Consider the following 17,744-nt stretch of genomic DNA (forward strand, 5'->3'; position numbering starts at 1 on the left):
TATCCTCAAGATGGATGCGTTGAGAATAAATCAAAGGGTCAATTCCCTTGAGGTCCGCAATCAACCATCCAAGAGCTCCTTTATGCTCAATAAGAGTGGAAATAAACACACTCTCTTGTTCTTTCTTAAGGTGGGAAGAGATCACCACCAGGTATATCTCTTCTTGACCTAAATAGACATATTTAAGATTGGCAGGCAAAGGTTTTAGGTTAAGCATCGGTGCTTTGAGGTTATACGGTAGAGGCACTACATCGGTTTGGAGCGATTTTTCAAATTGTAGCCTCCACCGGTTAACTTCAAGTACAGGAGTAGCATCAAGCAAGGCATCTATCTCCCTAATCATGTCATCATCTAAATCAGGGGAGTGGGCCAAGCACGTCTCTAGAGTGTCAGAGTATAAAGTCCGGAGTGCTCTATCTTACATGAAAGAATCGATCATATTAATGTCGTGGGTATTGTCATCATCCTCTAGCTTTTTGTTCATGTTAAAAAAGATATTGAGCTCCAATGTTAAATTTTTGAAAGATAAATTCATAATTCCATTCCTACAATCAATGATAGCATTTAATATAGCAAGGAATGAGTGACCAAGAATGACGGGTATTTGAGTGCTCACATCTATGATAGGTTGAGTATCCAAGACAATAAAATCTACTGGATAGTAGAATTTATCAACTTAGACCAACACATCCTCAATCATTTTTCTCAGTACACGAACTGAGCAATCGACAAGTTGTAATATGGTCTGGGTGAGTTTTAATTCACCTACACCCAATTGTTCGTAAACCGAGTATGGGATCAGATTTATGGTCGCCCCCAAGTCAAGAAGTGCGTTCTCAATCCGGTGGTTCCCAATTACACAAGTGATGGTTGGACTATCGAGATCTTTGTATTTTTGTGGCATATCTTTCTTGAGGATGACACTCACTTTTTCTGTCAAAAAGATTTTCATTTGTATGTTTTGTTGTCTTTTGGTCGTACATAAACCTTTAAAAAATTTGTCATATGAAGGGATTTGTTTAACAACATCCAGTAGATGGATGTTGACTTTCACTTGCTTAAGCACCTCTAGAATATCCTGAGAGTTAGAGAGAGGTTTTGGTGCAATCAACCGTTGAGGGAATGACGCAATCAGCTTACTTTGAGGTTCTGGTTCCAACCCATGTGGAACATTACTAGGTGTATCATTCTCATCTATTTCCGGGTCCTTAGGCTTTTCAACCCTCACCGGAGTAGATTTGTCAATTGTCTTCCCACTCCTAAGAGTGGTGATAGACTTAGCCTACTCCATCTATTTTGAAGAGCTTGGGTCACTGATTTCATATTGCTATTTTGGGTTGGGGAGAGGCTGAGCTGGAAGGATCCCTTTCTCCCCAATCGAATTTTTTGTTTCAAGCCCTTGTATGGCCTTTGTAAGGTCTTGAAAGGCTTGCAACCTACCTTGATTAAAAAGCTCTTAGTTTTGTATATGTTTTAAGACCGGATCTTCTTGAGGTTTCTTTTGATCTAGAAATTGGTTAAGGATCCTTGAGGAGTAGTTGTTTGTCCGTTCCTCCAATCGAAGTTTGGATGGTTCCTCAGCTTAAGTTATATGTATTTGAAATAGGTTCACTGAAAGGTTTTTGGTAGTTGTTTACAACATTTGATTGCTCATTTAGGTTCACTGAAAGGTTTTTGGTAGTTGTTTACGGCATTTGATTGCTCATTCAATATCTCTTAAAAAGCAGAAATTGTTGGGCAATTCTCAGTTGTATGTATGTTATAAGTACAAATACCACAAACAACTACCGCAGTCTTTTCGGGTTCTACCTTCTTAAGTTCCATGGCCTCGACTTTTTTTGTGAGTTTGGCTACTCTTGCATTTATATCATCTTCCTCTTTTAAAATATAAATTCCTCCCCTTTCCTTTGATTGAGTAGGCTTGGAAGTAGTAATTCTTGAAGAGGTATCTCATGATTGCACGTTTTCAGCAAGTTTATCAAAATAATCACATGCATCACTGGCTTCCTTATTCATGAATTCCTCATTACACATCATCTCCACAAATTGGCACATGAGTAAGGTCAATCCCTCAGAGAAAAAACTTGTTATATGCCATGTTTCGTAGCCATGTTGTGGACATGAATTTATGAGATCCTTAAATCACTCTCAACATTGAAAGAATGTCTCATCATCTTTTTGTGCAAAATTTATGATTGCTTTCCTTAAGGTATTTGTTTTATGATAGGAAAAGAACCTTTTAAGGAACTCCCTTGTCATCTCAGCTTATGTGCCAATGGACTTTAGTCTTAAGGAATGTAACCACGACTTAACTTTTTCTTTCAAAGAGAAAGGAAACAATTTCAGTTTAACTATGTCCTCAAACACGTTTAGGAAGTGTAATGTAGATATGATTTCATCAAACTCTCTCATATGCAAGTATGGACTTTCAGATTCTAGTCCATGAAATTTAAGGAAGAGTTGAATTACCCCTGATTTAATATCCATAGTTCCTGCATTCAATGGAAATATCATATAGGAAAGTGTACTCACCCCCACCAGTTGTAAATAATCTCATAGAGTATGAGGTGGTGGTGCATTATGTACCTCGTTTTTATCTTGAACTTTTTCAACTGATGGTTGAAGTTGATTTGCAGTCATTACTTCAATTAACTAAGAAGATTTCCAGTGCTGTCTAATCTTGTGACTTTCAACCCTTCGACTAATCCTCATTCATTCAAAAGACGTATAGTGTTATTACGAACCCACTTGGGCATGAAATACTCTCAGCCCTCAAATAACTAAAAATTAAACCTAAGAAAAAGAAAACTAGAAAAACTAAAACAAATAAGAAATCTAGAAAAAAAGAAAAGAAAAAAAAAGAAAAAATTGAAAAGAGGTTACCGGATTGGAGTTGCTATGTTAGGATCCTATAAAATATAAAACAATGTTAGTTTCTAAAAATAATTTCGAAGAAAAAAAATTCTTAACCTAAAATCAAAGCAAAAACTTAACCTTAATTTTAAACCTAATTCTAATACCAATTAATTTCAGAAAAACGTAGTTGTAGTCCCCAGCAACGTCGTCAAAAACTTGTTCACAACCTCAAGTGTAGGGTCGCGATATAGTAATAACTTGTGAGAACGAGGTTGAATCCATAGAGACTAAACTTGTATATATTCTGAAAAGAACTAGAACTAGAACTAGAAGAAGATCTAAATCTGAATTTTAGAATAAAAGAGAGTAATTGTGAATAATGTTTAAAGTATCAATTAAAGGTGGGAACTAGGGTGCCAAGGATCTAATTGTAGCCACCAAGATGCTACCTTACTTAATTAAAGGAACACAATTGGAATTGGAATCCTATCCTATCAAATTGGAAGATAAAATAATTAAATCAAATATGAACTTTTCATTAACCTAATTCTCAATGGAGGAGAACTGTGGGGATTAGAAGGGATTCCATCACCCTACCATGCCTAGGAGACGATGGTAAACAATATGATTTACCAATCTCACAATCTTAAAACATGAAAAGAAGATATTCAAAGTTATCACATCATCTATTATAATTTGAGTCAAAATAAATTATAGAAAACTGAAAATATTCCTTTAATATCAAATTAGAAATCAATGAGGTCCAATAAAAACAAGAATCAAAGCAAAATAAACATCCAAACATGCTACAAGCTTCACCTCTTAGCCCTAGCTAAGAGGTTTAGCTAACCATACGTATATATGATTGAAACTACATCTCTTAAATAAATGATGAAAAATAAATTAGGGAATAAGAAAAACCCTTTGGCGGCTGCTCCACCCTTGTGCTATGCTCATTGGGACCTTTCCAAATCCTCGAAGATGCTTTGGAGCATCATAGGAAGTCCTATTTATAGTTGTGGAAATTCAACTTTCGCATCGAGTTGGAAAAATCTAGATATCGCTTCAAATTTACGCACTCTGCGCAGTTTCCCAAAATAGAGTCAGAGTTTCAGAATATGCTTTTTTAGGATAATTTCGGGAATATACTTGTTTTCAGTACAATTTTAGGATTCATTTTCTTCACTTCAAATCTTTGATTCTCTTCATTTCTCATTTAGTTTTTTTGGATCTTTGGCATGTGAATTATTTATTAATGACTTTTAAATTTTCAAATCTTCAAATCTTTATTTAGTAATGTTTTGAGCATAAATCTTTCTTTTGGCATCAATTTCACCTTAAGCTTTCGAAATTACATCGCATTTGAAAACATAAATAATTAAATCAATTGAGTACTATCATGTTTATAAAATTAAAATATAAATAGGGAGAAATATGCAATATTTCAAACTCAACAACGATCCAATAACTTCTACTTTACCAAGCAGTATAGATGATAATCATGCCTCATACATCTATTTATAAATTATAGCTTCACAATGGGCATGTACAAAGCTGTTGCGCCCATGTTATATATACCCACCGTTAATCACCACAAAAAATGTATCATAATCAAATACTTGCCTTAAGGCATTTGATTGATATATATATATATATATATATATATATATTCACTCTTGCATTGGGTCACACATCTAAAAAAATGTGTATATGATACGTCTTTATGTTTATAAGGTTATTGAGTGCAACTCGAACCACAGTCATGGGATTATCATCCTCAGTCACCAAGAACCCACAAACACCTCAAACACCTTAGCATGCACAAAAGGGCCAAACCTAATAAACTCACATAATTGGGCTCCTCACTCTCAATCTAAACCAATAGATGTGCCCAACATATTGTTATTAGGTAACAAGTCAAATTTTTAGCACAACCGATCTCAAATGAATGAGAGCTATCTAAATGGATCTAACGATTTAGATTTAATCTTGGATAGATTTGATCATTACAGGTCAGATCTATTCTATCCAGTCATTACTTCTCATGGAATATTGCTTCTTCATAAAATCTCAGGTCGATTGGATCTATAATGAGCAAAATCTGGTTCAATCAAGTATCAAGGTAAATCCTTAATTCAAAATGTGGACGTTTGAGAAAATAAATAAATAAATAGGGTGTCCAACCCATATAGTGTCGGGTGCTAGATCATCCCATTGACTCCTGTAGTGTGGCTAAGCTTATAACCGAACAATTAAGAAAAAATCTAATATAAAGAATTATGATTACATGATCATGGGGCATGCTCATAGATATAAGGGCCCCACAAGGTCACTAATGGCTAGACATGCACCACTAACATCCACCAAGGGTGGATGGGCCCCACCATACCCGACATGTGTGGATGTCCAATCACAACCATCACAAGAGTAATCCATCGGTGTGTAATTTTTGGCCATTGATGGTTGAGAAGGCCATATCATGTAAAGGGCCCATGTAGCTATCATTATTACCGATAAAAATGATAATATCACATATCCAAAACAAGGATCATCAAGCCACATTCATCTAATAACCACACAATAGACAAAACATGTCCAAATCACAAAACATATGGTCATGCAGCCCGGATCTTACCACATAATAGCCTAGGGCTTTTTAAAGATCTCCTTGATCTGGCCATCATCTAGTCATCTAAGTTGTTAGATGTTTTTAGAAGATGCTAGTTGCCCTGGAGAGCAACTTTTAGCCAAATCTGATATGAAACTAATCATATTTGTTGAGAACAAGATCTGAGTGATCGATATTAAATCTGGCCAAATCTAGACAGTTGTTATCCAATCAAACTAAATCATCTCGAAGACGCTTCAAGGTACAATCTCATACCAAATCTCATTCAAAAGGATATGTGGTTAAGAAGATATGGCCTGCTCAAGCAACAACCAATGTTAATCATCCAATTAGCTGTTTTTAATAAAATAAATAAATAAATAAGACATTAGTATACTTTATTGGGAAAAAAAATTCATTTTAGTATGCTCCACTTTGATATCACCACTAAAAAGTTTAGATCTAATAATGTAAACAAATAAAAAGTTTGTTTGTCAAGGACTAGGTAATTTTTGGAAAGATGCTCCATTGTCATGAGAGCTCTATAAGTTATAGTGATCCTACTAGAATTGGGACACTTAGTCTAATCCATTGATCTAGACTATTTATTATGTCTAACACACATTTTATGGGCTACCATGTAAATCCCATAGCATCTTGACAAATGTTAACCATTTGATGAATGGACTTCAACACGGATGGTCTATTTGTTTGCACGAAATAGATTCAATCAACAATTTGATGATACATCCGATTTTAATGCCTATCATCGATTGCTTATGATTCCAAACAATCTCTTCAGTTAGACAATAAGTAAGATGTTTTTATAGTAGCTCCTGAAGCATGTCATGGACTTAATAGCGGGTTTTAATTGGTCCGTTCAACTGTCATAGCAAACCAATGAAGCTAGGAGTACTAGAGCATTGCTTTAAGTTATATATATATATATATATATATATAGGGGAAAAGGTACTATGCGCTCGAACTCACGATTAGCTCCTGTGAGGTCAAGCTGTGTGGGCCCCACCGTGATGTGTTTCGAACATCTACCCCATCAGTCAGATGCACCATTCCATCGTGGGCCTAAGTCTCAAAAATCAAGTCAATCTGTGACTTATGTAGGCCACACCACATACAGAAGTGGAGAGGGGCCGTGCACCATTAAAACATTCATAACCATTTTTGGGCCCACCGAGATGTGGTTTATAAATCCAGCCCATCCATTATGTGTGTCCCACTTGGATGAGGGTTCAGACAAAGTTTCAGACGCATGCAAATTTCAGGTGGGCCCCACCAAGTGCTTTTATATGTTTTAATGGTGTCTTCACATGATTTTAGATGGTATGGCCCACCTGAGTTCCGTATACGGCTGATTTTTGGGATGTCCCATAATTTTAAAGGGGACCCATCAAATGCACGGTGTTGATGGTCGACACGCATCACGATGGGGCCCACACAGCTCAACCTCACGAGAGCTTATCGTGAGGTCGAGCGCATATTACCTCTTCCCATATATATATATATATATATATATATATATATAGTCATGCTGACTTGTGCACCTTTGCACATAGGGCTGAAAGTCGGGCGGGTCGAGTCGGGTCGAGTTGGGTCGAGTTAGTGCTCAACCCTAACCCAACCCAACCCAATTTCAAGTTGGGAATTCTCAACCCAAGCCCAACCCAGGCGGGCTCGGTCGGGTTGATCGGGTTGGTCGGGTGTATACATGCTAATATTTTACATTAGTTTATTATATTTCAATATAACACTTATTTTTTGTAACTATGATTTTTATTAATTATATATGTGATTATTCATCATAAAGAACTTCATTTTTTTCTTTAAAAAAAAACTAAAATATAAGACAACTACTCTTTTAAAAGTCATGTAGTATAGCACGCAATCTATTGGGAGAGAGAAATCCGGCATATCTTGTTAGCTTGAGTCCTTGGAAATGACGTGGGCAAATGAGACCCGACATTACTAGTGTGCCTTCGACACAAATGATCCACACTCAATTATAATTTGTAAGTAACTAATATATTGATCAGGTTCGGGTTGGGTCGGGCAACTCGAGACATCAACCCGAGCCCAACCAAAATTTTATCGGGTTAGTGTTTGCATAGTCCAAGTTTGAGATCGGACCCGATATATCCTGCCCGATCCCAACCCAATGTCGGGTCGGTCATGGGTCGGTTGGGTTGAACCCGCCCAACTTTCAGCCCTATTTGCACACGTGTCATAGGCGTCTAATTCGAATGGCACATGTATGCGGAATCCCATGAAATCTCAGTAAACAAATTTTCACCCTGATCTAAAATCCTGGTAAGCCATAGCAAAGAAAAATGTAAATCAAGGGAAGAAACTGTTTTCATTTTTCACGGCCCACCAATGTTTCAGATCAAAGTAAAAATTGAGCCCAAGGAGCTTGATGAGGTTCCGCTTCACTGTGGACCATTCGGATTTTAGAATCACGTCATCTTTAATGAGTTCTAAATAAAGCCTGTGCCAGAGCATTCGGCTATATACATTTATGGGAATGGTACTACCAGGTCGACGTCATGGTAACTTCCCATGATGTTGAGCTGTGTGGCCCCACCGTGATGTGTGTTGAACATCAACACCGTGCATTTGATGGGTCCTATTTAAGTTATGAGATATCTCAAAAATCAGCCACTTATGGAACTCAGGAGGGACATACCATCTAAAACCATGTGAAGACATACTTAAAATATATAAAAGCACTTGATAGGGCCCACTTGAGTTTAGGATGGGGCTGAAACTTGGTCTGATCCCTCATCCAAGTGGGACACACACAATTGATGGGCTAGATTTACGATCCACAACTTGGTGGGCCCAATAAATGATTATGAATGTTTTAATGGGAGTGCAATCCCTCTCAACTATTCTATGTGGTGTGGCCCACCGAAGTAATAGATTGACTTTATTTTTAAGCTCATGGCCCACCATGGAATGGTGCATCTGACTGATGGGGTAGATGTTCTACAATTTCCAGTTTGGGAGGCGTTTCCAATTTCCCGAAACCAGAGGGACGTGTCGTCATTGATAACGTCTAACCGCTGTCGCCATTTACATAGCTGAATTTGGTAGCGACAGATAAGCACCACTGCCCTTAACCGCTCTTTCCGTTTGCCCTTTTCATCTACGATTCGGCTCTTCTGTTTTCATGGCTTCCGATTTCAAATCCATTCCCATCATAGGTATAATTCCGTCTTTTCTCTCTTTTTTCTTTCCCTTAATATCTCAGTATCTATATAGGAATGAGAAATCCTTTGCGCTCTCTCTCTCTCTCTCTCTCTCTCGGTACTTCATACACAGATAGGATCTCTCTCTCTCTCTCTCTCTCTCTCTCTCTCTCTCTCTCTCGGTACTTCATACACAGATAGGATCTCTCTCTCTTGGTACTTAATGCACACAGATAGGATAGATTCTTATGTTTGTTTTGCGCCATTTAAGAAATGGTAGGGACTCATCCTCCTCGCATATGGCATTGATGTACAGCTATCCAGACCATCCTATTTGTGGATGGAAAGCTATCTCTAAAATCACACTGATCATGCAATCCTAAGCATTCAATTAATGTCTTTCAAATGGATTTTTAAGAGTAACATATTGGATGGTTCAAATTCAAAGGAAAAAAAATCAGATGGTTGGCTTTATCTTCTTGGTGCATATTCTTTTTGGTTATGCTCCATCTGCACTTGTGTCAGCGATTTGGACGGTCTGGATTGCCTTACAACTATGTCATGTGTATGCTTGAGGGCTCACAGCCATTTTTAAAATGCTGCAAAACTTACACGGGAGTCTAGCCCTATACAGAGGTATCAGGACGCTGATTGCCTGGTGACCTTGCCACCACAACATCCATGGTGACCTGATGTGGTGGAAATTTGATTTGGCCATGTGCCACTGTCAAAGATGGCCTTGGTCGAGTACGTACTCAGCCTAACACTTTCAAACATGCTTTGCGTGAGCCCCATCTCTGACAGTAGTGCATAACCCATTCATATTTTGCCGCATCCGGTCACCACAGATGTCCATTGTGGCAGGGTCACCACGCAATCCGTATCCGGGATTTCAATATGAAGTGGTCATCGTACTACCAGCTAATCCCTCAGCCGTGTATTGTCAAGCCCATCTATAAGGGGGCACATGCTAATCTAGCACACGTGCGAGATGAACCGTCCATCATGTGTGTCTTACTACTTTCAATGCCTGGCCCAAAAAGATCAGGACTGCCCATGTATTAGGTGGGCAACATTGTTTGAAACAGCTTAGAACAAGTATTTTAGCTATTCATTTGTTTAGTAAAATGTGGCCAACCTGATGAGCACAGGTATGATATTTGGACCAGGAAATCCCCATTGGGGTGCCCAAGCCAATTGATGTATGTTGGGTTTTAATCAAATGTGTCATTTTGGCACTGAGTGGGATATACATGGTTGTAGGATTACTAGACCTATACATCATACCATGGGCCCACGATTTTGATGGTCTGCTTTGGCTATGCCACATACAACGTTGATGAGTTGCTACAAGTGAGAGTAATTTAAGGCAAGTGCAGAGTGTGATCAAGCTCAAATTCGATTTGTGAGAAGGGTCTGGTTTGCCTTAAATCTCCCACTCTTGTGGATGGCTTGCTAGAAACATTTTTAGAGCACCCTAACTGAAACTGTTTGGTGTTTGGGGTGCTATGGGAAGCAGAATTTGCATTAGGCAAACTGTTCTTTTCTGCCTGAAATTGATTTGAGCAGTAGTGTTTACTGTATCGGTATTGTGTTACGTATCACATCCTTGGGATACGTATACGTATTGGTTATCGTATGGGATATATTGTTTGTATCGGGTAATGTATCACATGTTTTGGGAAACATTGGGAAATTGGTTTAATTTTTCAATGAAACTTCAACGATGGTTTAAAAAAAAACATTAATATACACTTTTAAATCACAACACACAAAAAAGTGTACATTATAGGTTTCCTTTGTAAAGGGTCCTAAGCTGTATCCACTATCTGACTGAACTGATGCAACTATATTCAAAGTGAATTCATAACATTTATAAAAATTTATGGAAACACAACCAATACATTTCAAACCAAAAGTAGGGGTAGAAATTTAGAATATACTTGTGAATGATGTGTCTAGTTGTGGCTCAGACCTTTAAATGCTCTAAAAATATAGTTGATTTGACCAATGATACAAAAGAAATTTTGGATTTTTTAATTTTGGATTTTTTAATTAAATTTTTTTTTTTTTTTTCAAAAAATGAATGAATCAGTAGATCAAGCCTCATACATGTTTGATTTCATGTTTGGAGTGTAAGATTGTAACCAATTTGAGAGAAATTGGGGAAATTTGGAATTCCCCCAATTTCCCCCAAATTGAAATACCCACCCTCAAATTTCCAAATATAGAATGTATGTGATGATGATTTCATCAAACACTCCTACATATTGTGAAATTGGACTCAATTGACCACTGGTAGATGTGGAATTTCAAAAAAAAAAAGAAGTATAATTTTAATAATTTATTATTATTTTTAATTAAAAATTGGTTTTTCTGAAAAAAAAAAAAAAAAACAATTTGATTTCGTGTTTGGAGTATAAGATTGCAACCAATTCAGGAGAAATGGGGAAACCTCCAAATTTCCCCCAAATTTCCCCAAATTCCCCCAAATCAGACCACTTACCCTCAAATCTTGAAATCGAAGGTTCAAATCTTTGATTTTCCATGAAAAATATGGAGAATCAAGAATTTCTAACCTTTTGACACTGATTTTGTATGAGTTAAATAAAAAAAGAATGAAATTGCAAAATCACTCACCAAATGAAAACTGGCCCCAAATCTGCAAAAATCTTGATTCCGGTTTAAAATCTCTGTTTTTCTCCTAAAAGGTTGCAAAGGATCGACTGAAATCTACCCACAATGTGTTTATATTGAGAAGAATTAAGAAAAATGCTTAAAAAATAAAGTTTGAAGAGTTTTTCGCAAGAGGCAGCTGAGTTCCTGTCAGTGTCGTTGACATCGATCTGTAAATATTGGCAGATAATCATCAATACCAAAGACTTTTTGAAAGCAGAAGTTGCCGATATTTCACGATATTTTGTGATATTGGCGATACATAATGATACTTAGTGATACATTGCGATACAATATGTGATACATGGGATTTTCTGTACTCCACATAGGTTTCGCATTGCTGATGTGCGACACCAATAATATCAGCCAATATTATTGATCTGCAAACATTGATGGGCAGAAGTCCTTCCAGCCAACTGAATCCCTAACATGTGGTATTTCTACATCCTAGAGTTCTATTGTAGAGATAGTGTATTATCTTCTCAGTTAAAGACTTGATAAATAGAGGGATGGAGAGACTTTTTGGGTCAAGTTGAATGAGTATTTTCTATGAAGATCTTTTCTTGAACTCTCCATGATTGGAATTTCATTGAGGGAGCGAGGTTCTTAGCATTGTTACTATGGCAGTGGATTCCTTCTTCCATTTTCCCTCTCATTTGGTTCTACATTAGTTCATGGCTCCTAGTTCCTCATTTCCCTTCCTAGAACCTAGATATTATCTTTTTTTTTTTTTTTTTTTTTTTTAAATACATTATTTCTTTACTTCCCATCTTCCCCAAAAAGAACCCTAGTCCAGGCATATGGAAAATAAACACCAGAGTAGGACCTTTTCCACTGATTCCATAAGGAGTTTGTACCTGTTATGAATGAGGCAAGATATAGGAAGTCTAGGATCTTCCAAACTAACTACTCGATGGCAATCTGATGCATCCAGGATTACACATGAAGCAAAGGAAGCATTGCAGCCACACAAGCTGGCCAATTGAATTTTGAGGCAAAGAAATCATCTTATTGGACTGTGGGGCCCACAAGTCCAATCAGATGGTCCAAAATAAGGAACCAATTAGGCTGTGGGGTCTACAAGTTCAATGGGGTCATGATTTCAGCACCTGTATATCAAGGATTAAATTATCCTACAATTGGATATGGGATTAATCTTCCTATAAAGAATTAAATTATTCTACATGCTAGCCGGATGGCTAAGTTGAAGGTTGCATACCAACCATATGTAGTATAATCCAGCCATACAGCTGTATGTAAAGCTTCATGAGTCTTGCTTGCCCAGAGTTGGATTCGTTGGACTCTTTTATTTGCAGCTTTACTTGTTTAGTTTACTTGCTTTTATAGCAAGCACAGTAGCATTAGGTCACTTATGTGGACCAGTGGAATTCTTTGCTTCGTTTTTGCATCAAATTGAGAGATTTTATGTAACTTGATTATATAAAGCCACACATGGAACCTTTTGATGAGCAGCTAGAGATAGTGCAGTGTGTGTGAGTGATCCAGGGTTCGATCCCTAGTAGTGTTTTCTATAATTTATTTATTTATTTTTTATTTTTTTAAAGAGAGGCATATATGTGACCTTCTGGCAATTTTGATTACCGAACGTATTTTAGTTTAGTTTATTTATTAATTCCTGAGATTAGGATCAATATTCCATTGATTGGATGTTATTGCTTTTCTTTGAATGATTGATTGGATGTTATCGCTATTGACTGGATGGTGAGAATGGTCCAATTGGCATGATTCTACACTGCCCATGAAATTTATGTCAACTGAATGGACAGTCTTGATTGATCAATTGGACTGTTCAAGTGTACAGTTGAGGTTGACTACACTAATAGTGTTGAACTTGACTACATATGATCATTTCCCATATGTGTGCATGCATGCATGTATAAATACACTTATATATAGAATATGAATAGCGTAGCTTCTTACATTATTGGGAGGATTCAAGTTGCATCAAGTCTTTAATGTGGGGTGGAGTCTCACCACCCTTTAGAAAATGTATGGAGTCTCACCTCTACGGCTTCCTGTTGCTGTAGATAAGGAACATAAAAGGAAAATTCTATCATTGATCACCATGGCCACCAAATATACAATGACCCAAAAAACTCAAAACCTAACCACACGGTCTTGTGGGCGTTGAATAACAACTCCATATGTGTTTACCTACTAACTAGGGAAGGAACCCACTGCCTAGGTAAATATCCCAAGCCATATAAGCATATCCAGTTAGATCTTGACATGTAGAACCCCAACAAACTGTCTTGCTACTTAAAGACATTTTTAATATATACTAAGCAACCATAAAATAATTCCTAGACACCATGCAGACCCATCTAGTCAATGGGGAAGCTTCAAAAGCTTGTTGCTCTAATTCCCAATTACATAGTGCCAGAAGGCCTTACTATCTTTTGTAGATAACAAACACTCCTATAGTGAAGGTGCTCAATGTATCCTTCCAACATAATGCCTAATTACGTTCCTATTTAATAGGTCTCTTACTGATGGCTTGTGGGTCCTGGAAAGACATTTGGGTTATTCATAGCCTTTCATACTACACTATGTTTGATAATGCATATGATTAGGCTTAATCACCCTCATTACAATGAAATGTGATCATTGCATAGGTTGATTAAATTCAATGAGTACTTTGGCACCATTGTAGCAAGCCAAGTGCATTGATTTGGTCAATGATACTAATATTATCATTTTACTAGATGAATGTTAGCAGTGACTAGTTGAGTCACATCTAGCCAGAAATGGGTGCTCAGATCTTTAACTGAATGTGTACAACACAACTAGTGGGTACATGGGATAGGAGTAATGTGGAGTGATGCTTTTGGTCTAAACTTAGAGAGCATCCACTTCTACCACTCATATTGTTAGTCCCTTGACCATTGGACAGTGGGTGGAGACCGAAGTTGTCCTCTAGGAATTAGGATGACTTTGATGCATTCCAAGTAAGCCCCAATGAAGGGTGATGCCTAACTGCAACTGGGTTTTCAAAAGGAAAGCTGTGTATCTGCACTCTCTTGACTTGGATCCATGCTAAGTAGTTCCCCTAGTGAGGATGACTATTTTCACCATGGAAGGATAGTGTTGACAATCAGCCCAATGGGACATGTCGGCGTGCCATCTTTTAATTAAAGTCTTTTTGTTTACTTTAAAGGTTTTCTCTTTTGGGTTGTGGCCGATTGTAAATCTAACAGTTGATCTTAAAGTTCTGTATTTTGGGGTGAAACTTTGAGTCTTGAGGTGATGATCAAGTGGAAGGATAGTGTGAGCTCATTTTTGTGAGGAATTCTTAATATTTGGGATACACTAAAGGCCTATTTGCTAAATCTAAAGTCTGAATCTGAAATCTGAATATAAAGTTTGAATCTGAAGTCAGAAAACTAATAATGAATCTAGAACAACCAGTTTGTTAACTAACGTTTGAAATGTTTGAAATATGTTAATTTGACACATTTACCCATACTAATGTTTCAACGGTGGTCATTGAATCTCCACCATTTCCTCTCGTGTGGCTCACTTGAGCTTTGGATCCACTTCATTTTTTGTATCATGGTCTAAAATGAGCTCTCGAAACGTATGAACAAGGTGGATTTCCTACAAACATCACAGTGGACCCCACCTAGCATCTAGTGTAAGAAGTTCTTACGGAAGGATTTCAAATAAAATCCCCGTCCCCCCCAAATCCGGGAGTGGATTAGGTGAGAGAAGTTCTTACGAAAGGATTTCACCTAAAATCCTTGTTACCCCCAAAACCGGAGTGGATTAGGTGAGACCCTGTATCTAGAGGTGGCCACAGGCCAACTTGATCTGGCTAACTTGACTCGTCCGACTCGGTCCGATCCGACTCGACCTGAACTGAACGGGTGAGTTGGTCCGAATCGAGTAAGCCTCGCCCAATCCGAACTCAAACCGAGTCGAGTTCGAGTTACCCAGTAACTTGACCCAACTTGACTTGAAACTTGATCTGGTTAGACTCAACTCGATCCGAAACCCGACTTGACCTGACTCTCTAATCCTACCCCGACTCGATCCCAACATCTCTCTCTCCCTCCCTCATCCTCCTCTTCCAGGCCCGGCAACCACCCACCACCATCACCCTCCTCCCCCTCCTCTCTCTCCTCTCCACTCCCTCCTTCCCTCCCTCATCCTCTTCCAAGCCCGATAACCACCTACCACCATCACCCTCCTCCTCCTCCTCCTCCTCTCTCCTCTCCACTCCCTCCCTCCCTCCCTCATCTCTCAATCCGACTTGGTGCCAACTCGACCCGACTCGTACTTCTGACCGGATCGGACTCGGTTCGGATTAGTCTAGGCCAGACTGAGCTCGGATTGAGTCAGATCGAGTTCAGATCAGGCCTATTTCAAAACCGGATCGAGTCGAGTCAGCCCTAACTCGGTCCGACTCGACTCGATGCCCAGCTCTACCTGTATCTACTAACGTAGGAGGGACCCAGACTGTGGGGCTCACGGTGATGTGTGTACCTTAAATCCACACCATCCAACCATTTGAAAGTTCACTTTAGGGCGTTATCCCAAAAATGAAGCTGACACAAATTTTAGGCGGACCACACCATAGGAAACAATCGTGATTTAATCTCCACCATTAAAAACTTCATGGATTCCACCGAAATGTTTGTTTGCCATCCAACCTGTTGATAAGGTCACAAACAACTAGATGAAGAGACCACACAAATATCATCTTGATCCAAAGCTTTTGTGGTCCAAAAAAAGTTTTTAATGGTTAATCACCACTGTTTCTTGTACTATGGTCCATCTGGAATTTGGAGTTGCTTCATTTTTTGGATCATGCCCTAAAATGAGCTTTCAATACGGATGGATGGTGTGGATGTAGTCACATACATCAAAGTGGGCCTCACAGTCAGGGGTCCCATCCACCTTGGTGGATCCTGGGTCTCACCTAATCTGCTCCCTTAAATCTAGGCGAGAGTTGCATGCTACCCCCACCACACTCCACCTATTTGGCTAGTGTGTTGACGTTAGCAAGTTCAGTGGGTCCCATCATGAGGTATGTGTTATATCCCAACCGTCCTTTCATTTGGAGAGCTCGTCCTAGGGCTTGAACCGAAAAATAAGACAGATCTAAAGATCAAGTGGACCACACTGCAAAAAACCATGGGGATTGAACGTCTACCATTGAAACCCTTTTGGGGTCACAAAGTTTTAGATCAATATGATATTTGTTTTTCCTCTTCATTTAGGTCTGTGTGACCTTATGAACAGAATGGGTGGAAAATAAATGCTATGGTGTGCCCTATGAATGTTTTAACGGTGAGAGTCATTGTCCAATGCTATTTTTGGTGTGGTCCACTTAAGATTTGGATATGAATAATTTTTGGTATCATGCTCTAAAATGATCTCACAAAATGGATGAACGGTGTGGATATAATAAATACATCATTTTGGGGCCATGTAATGTAACTTTGATATCCTTTGAACCGTTCGTACAACTCGGAGCTCGATGAGCGGCAACTCTCATTTTCGCATGACATGTACCCACACCAGCTAGATGGTTGGTGTGCGGTACACCAGCCATTCCACTTTCATGAATCGAGCTAGAGACAAACAATCCCCTCAAAGGGCTTTGTAGGGCCAACCCTGATGTATATGTTTTATCCCCACCGTCTATCCATTTTTTCATATCATTTTAGAAAATAACACAAAAAACAAGGCATATCTAAGGCTTTAGTGGGCCACACTACAAGAAACATAGGAAATTAGGTGCCTACCATTGAAAACTTGTTGTGGCCATAGAAGGTTCTGATCAAGCTGATTTTTGTGTTTTCCCTTCATCCAGATTTGTATGACCTTAAGAAGAGGTTACATGGCAAATAAGCTTCACAGCGGAACTTAGGAAGGTTTTAACGGTAGTCGTTCCATTTGTACTACATTCTGTGGTGTGGTCGACTTGAGCTTTGGATGTGCCTATTTTTTGGGATCATGCTCTAGAATGATATAGAAAAGTTGATGGCCGTTGTGGATCAAACACATAAATCATGGTGGGCCTAGAGAAGTGCCACATGTTAAAAGTTGGGTTGTGTATTATGTAAAGGAGAAAATCTCCCTCACATATGTAAATTTTGGATTTTATAAATTAGTTTGCGGAGCACATTCTGGATTCAACGTTAAGCTAGACCTCAGTTGGCAAAAAGGTTCGACATAAAATTACGGAGCGCTTTCCACGTTCGGCGTTAACAAACACCACTAAACACCGAGCTCTTTCCAAATTCCGCATTAAGTAAAAATTTTCAGTGTTAACAAACAGGCCCTAAGTGTTCTCTCTCTCATCCCCCCCCCCCCTTTCAAAAGTTAGGTTCGGAGCGGAGAGAGAAAGGGGTGCCCATCGTGCACTTAGG

At 38.5% G+C, this 17,744-nt stretch overlaps 1 protein-coding gene and 1 non-coding gene across 3 annotated transcripts in view; both read left to right on the plus strand.

Annotated features, from left to right (window-relative positions):
- Window positions 1-2,104: 2,104 nt before the first annotated feature.
- LOC131219674 (small nucleolar RNA R71) lies at window positions 2,105-2,212 on the plus strand. The gene has a single exon (XR_009158320.1). It is a non-coding gene; the product is annotated as a small nucleolar RNA R71 (small nucleolar RNA).
- A 6,317-nt stretch (window positions 2,213-8,529) lies between these two features.
- The window catches only part of LOC131219205 (2-oxoglutarate-dependent dioxygenase 33), a 62,581-nt gene continuing 53,366 nt past the window's right edge, over window positions 8,530-17,744 (plus strand). Inside the window, exon 1 of one of the 2 annotated variants that reach the window (XM_058214218.1) lies at window positions 8,530-8,685. In XM_058214218.1, the coding sequence (XP_058070201.1) occupies window positions 8,652-8,685 (34 nt within the window). In that variant the 5' untranslated portion in view covers window positions 8,530-8,651. The remainder of the gene's footprint in view (window positions 8,686-17,744) is intronic. The other variant, XM_058214219.1, reaches the window with a different exon arrangement.

The sequence above is a fragment of the Magnolia sinica genome, chromosome 11, assembly GCF_029962835.1.
Source record: "Magnolia sinica isolate HGM2019 chromosome 11, MsV1, whole genome shotgun sequence".
NCBI classification, from domain to species: domain Eukaryota; kingdom Viridiplantae; phylum Streptophyta; class Magnoliopsida; order Magnoliales; family Magnoliaceae; genus Magnolia; species Magnolia sinica.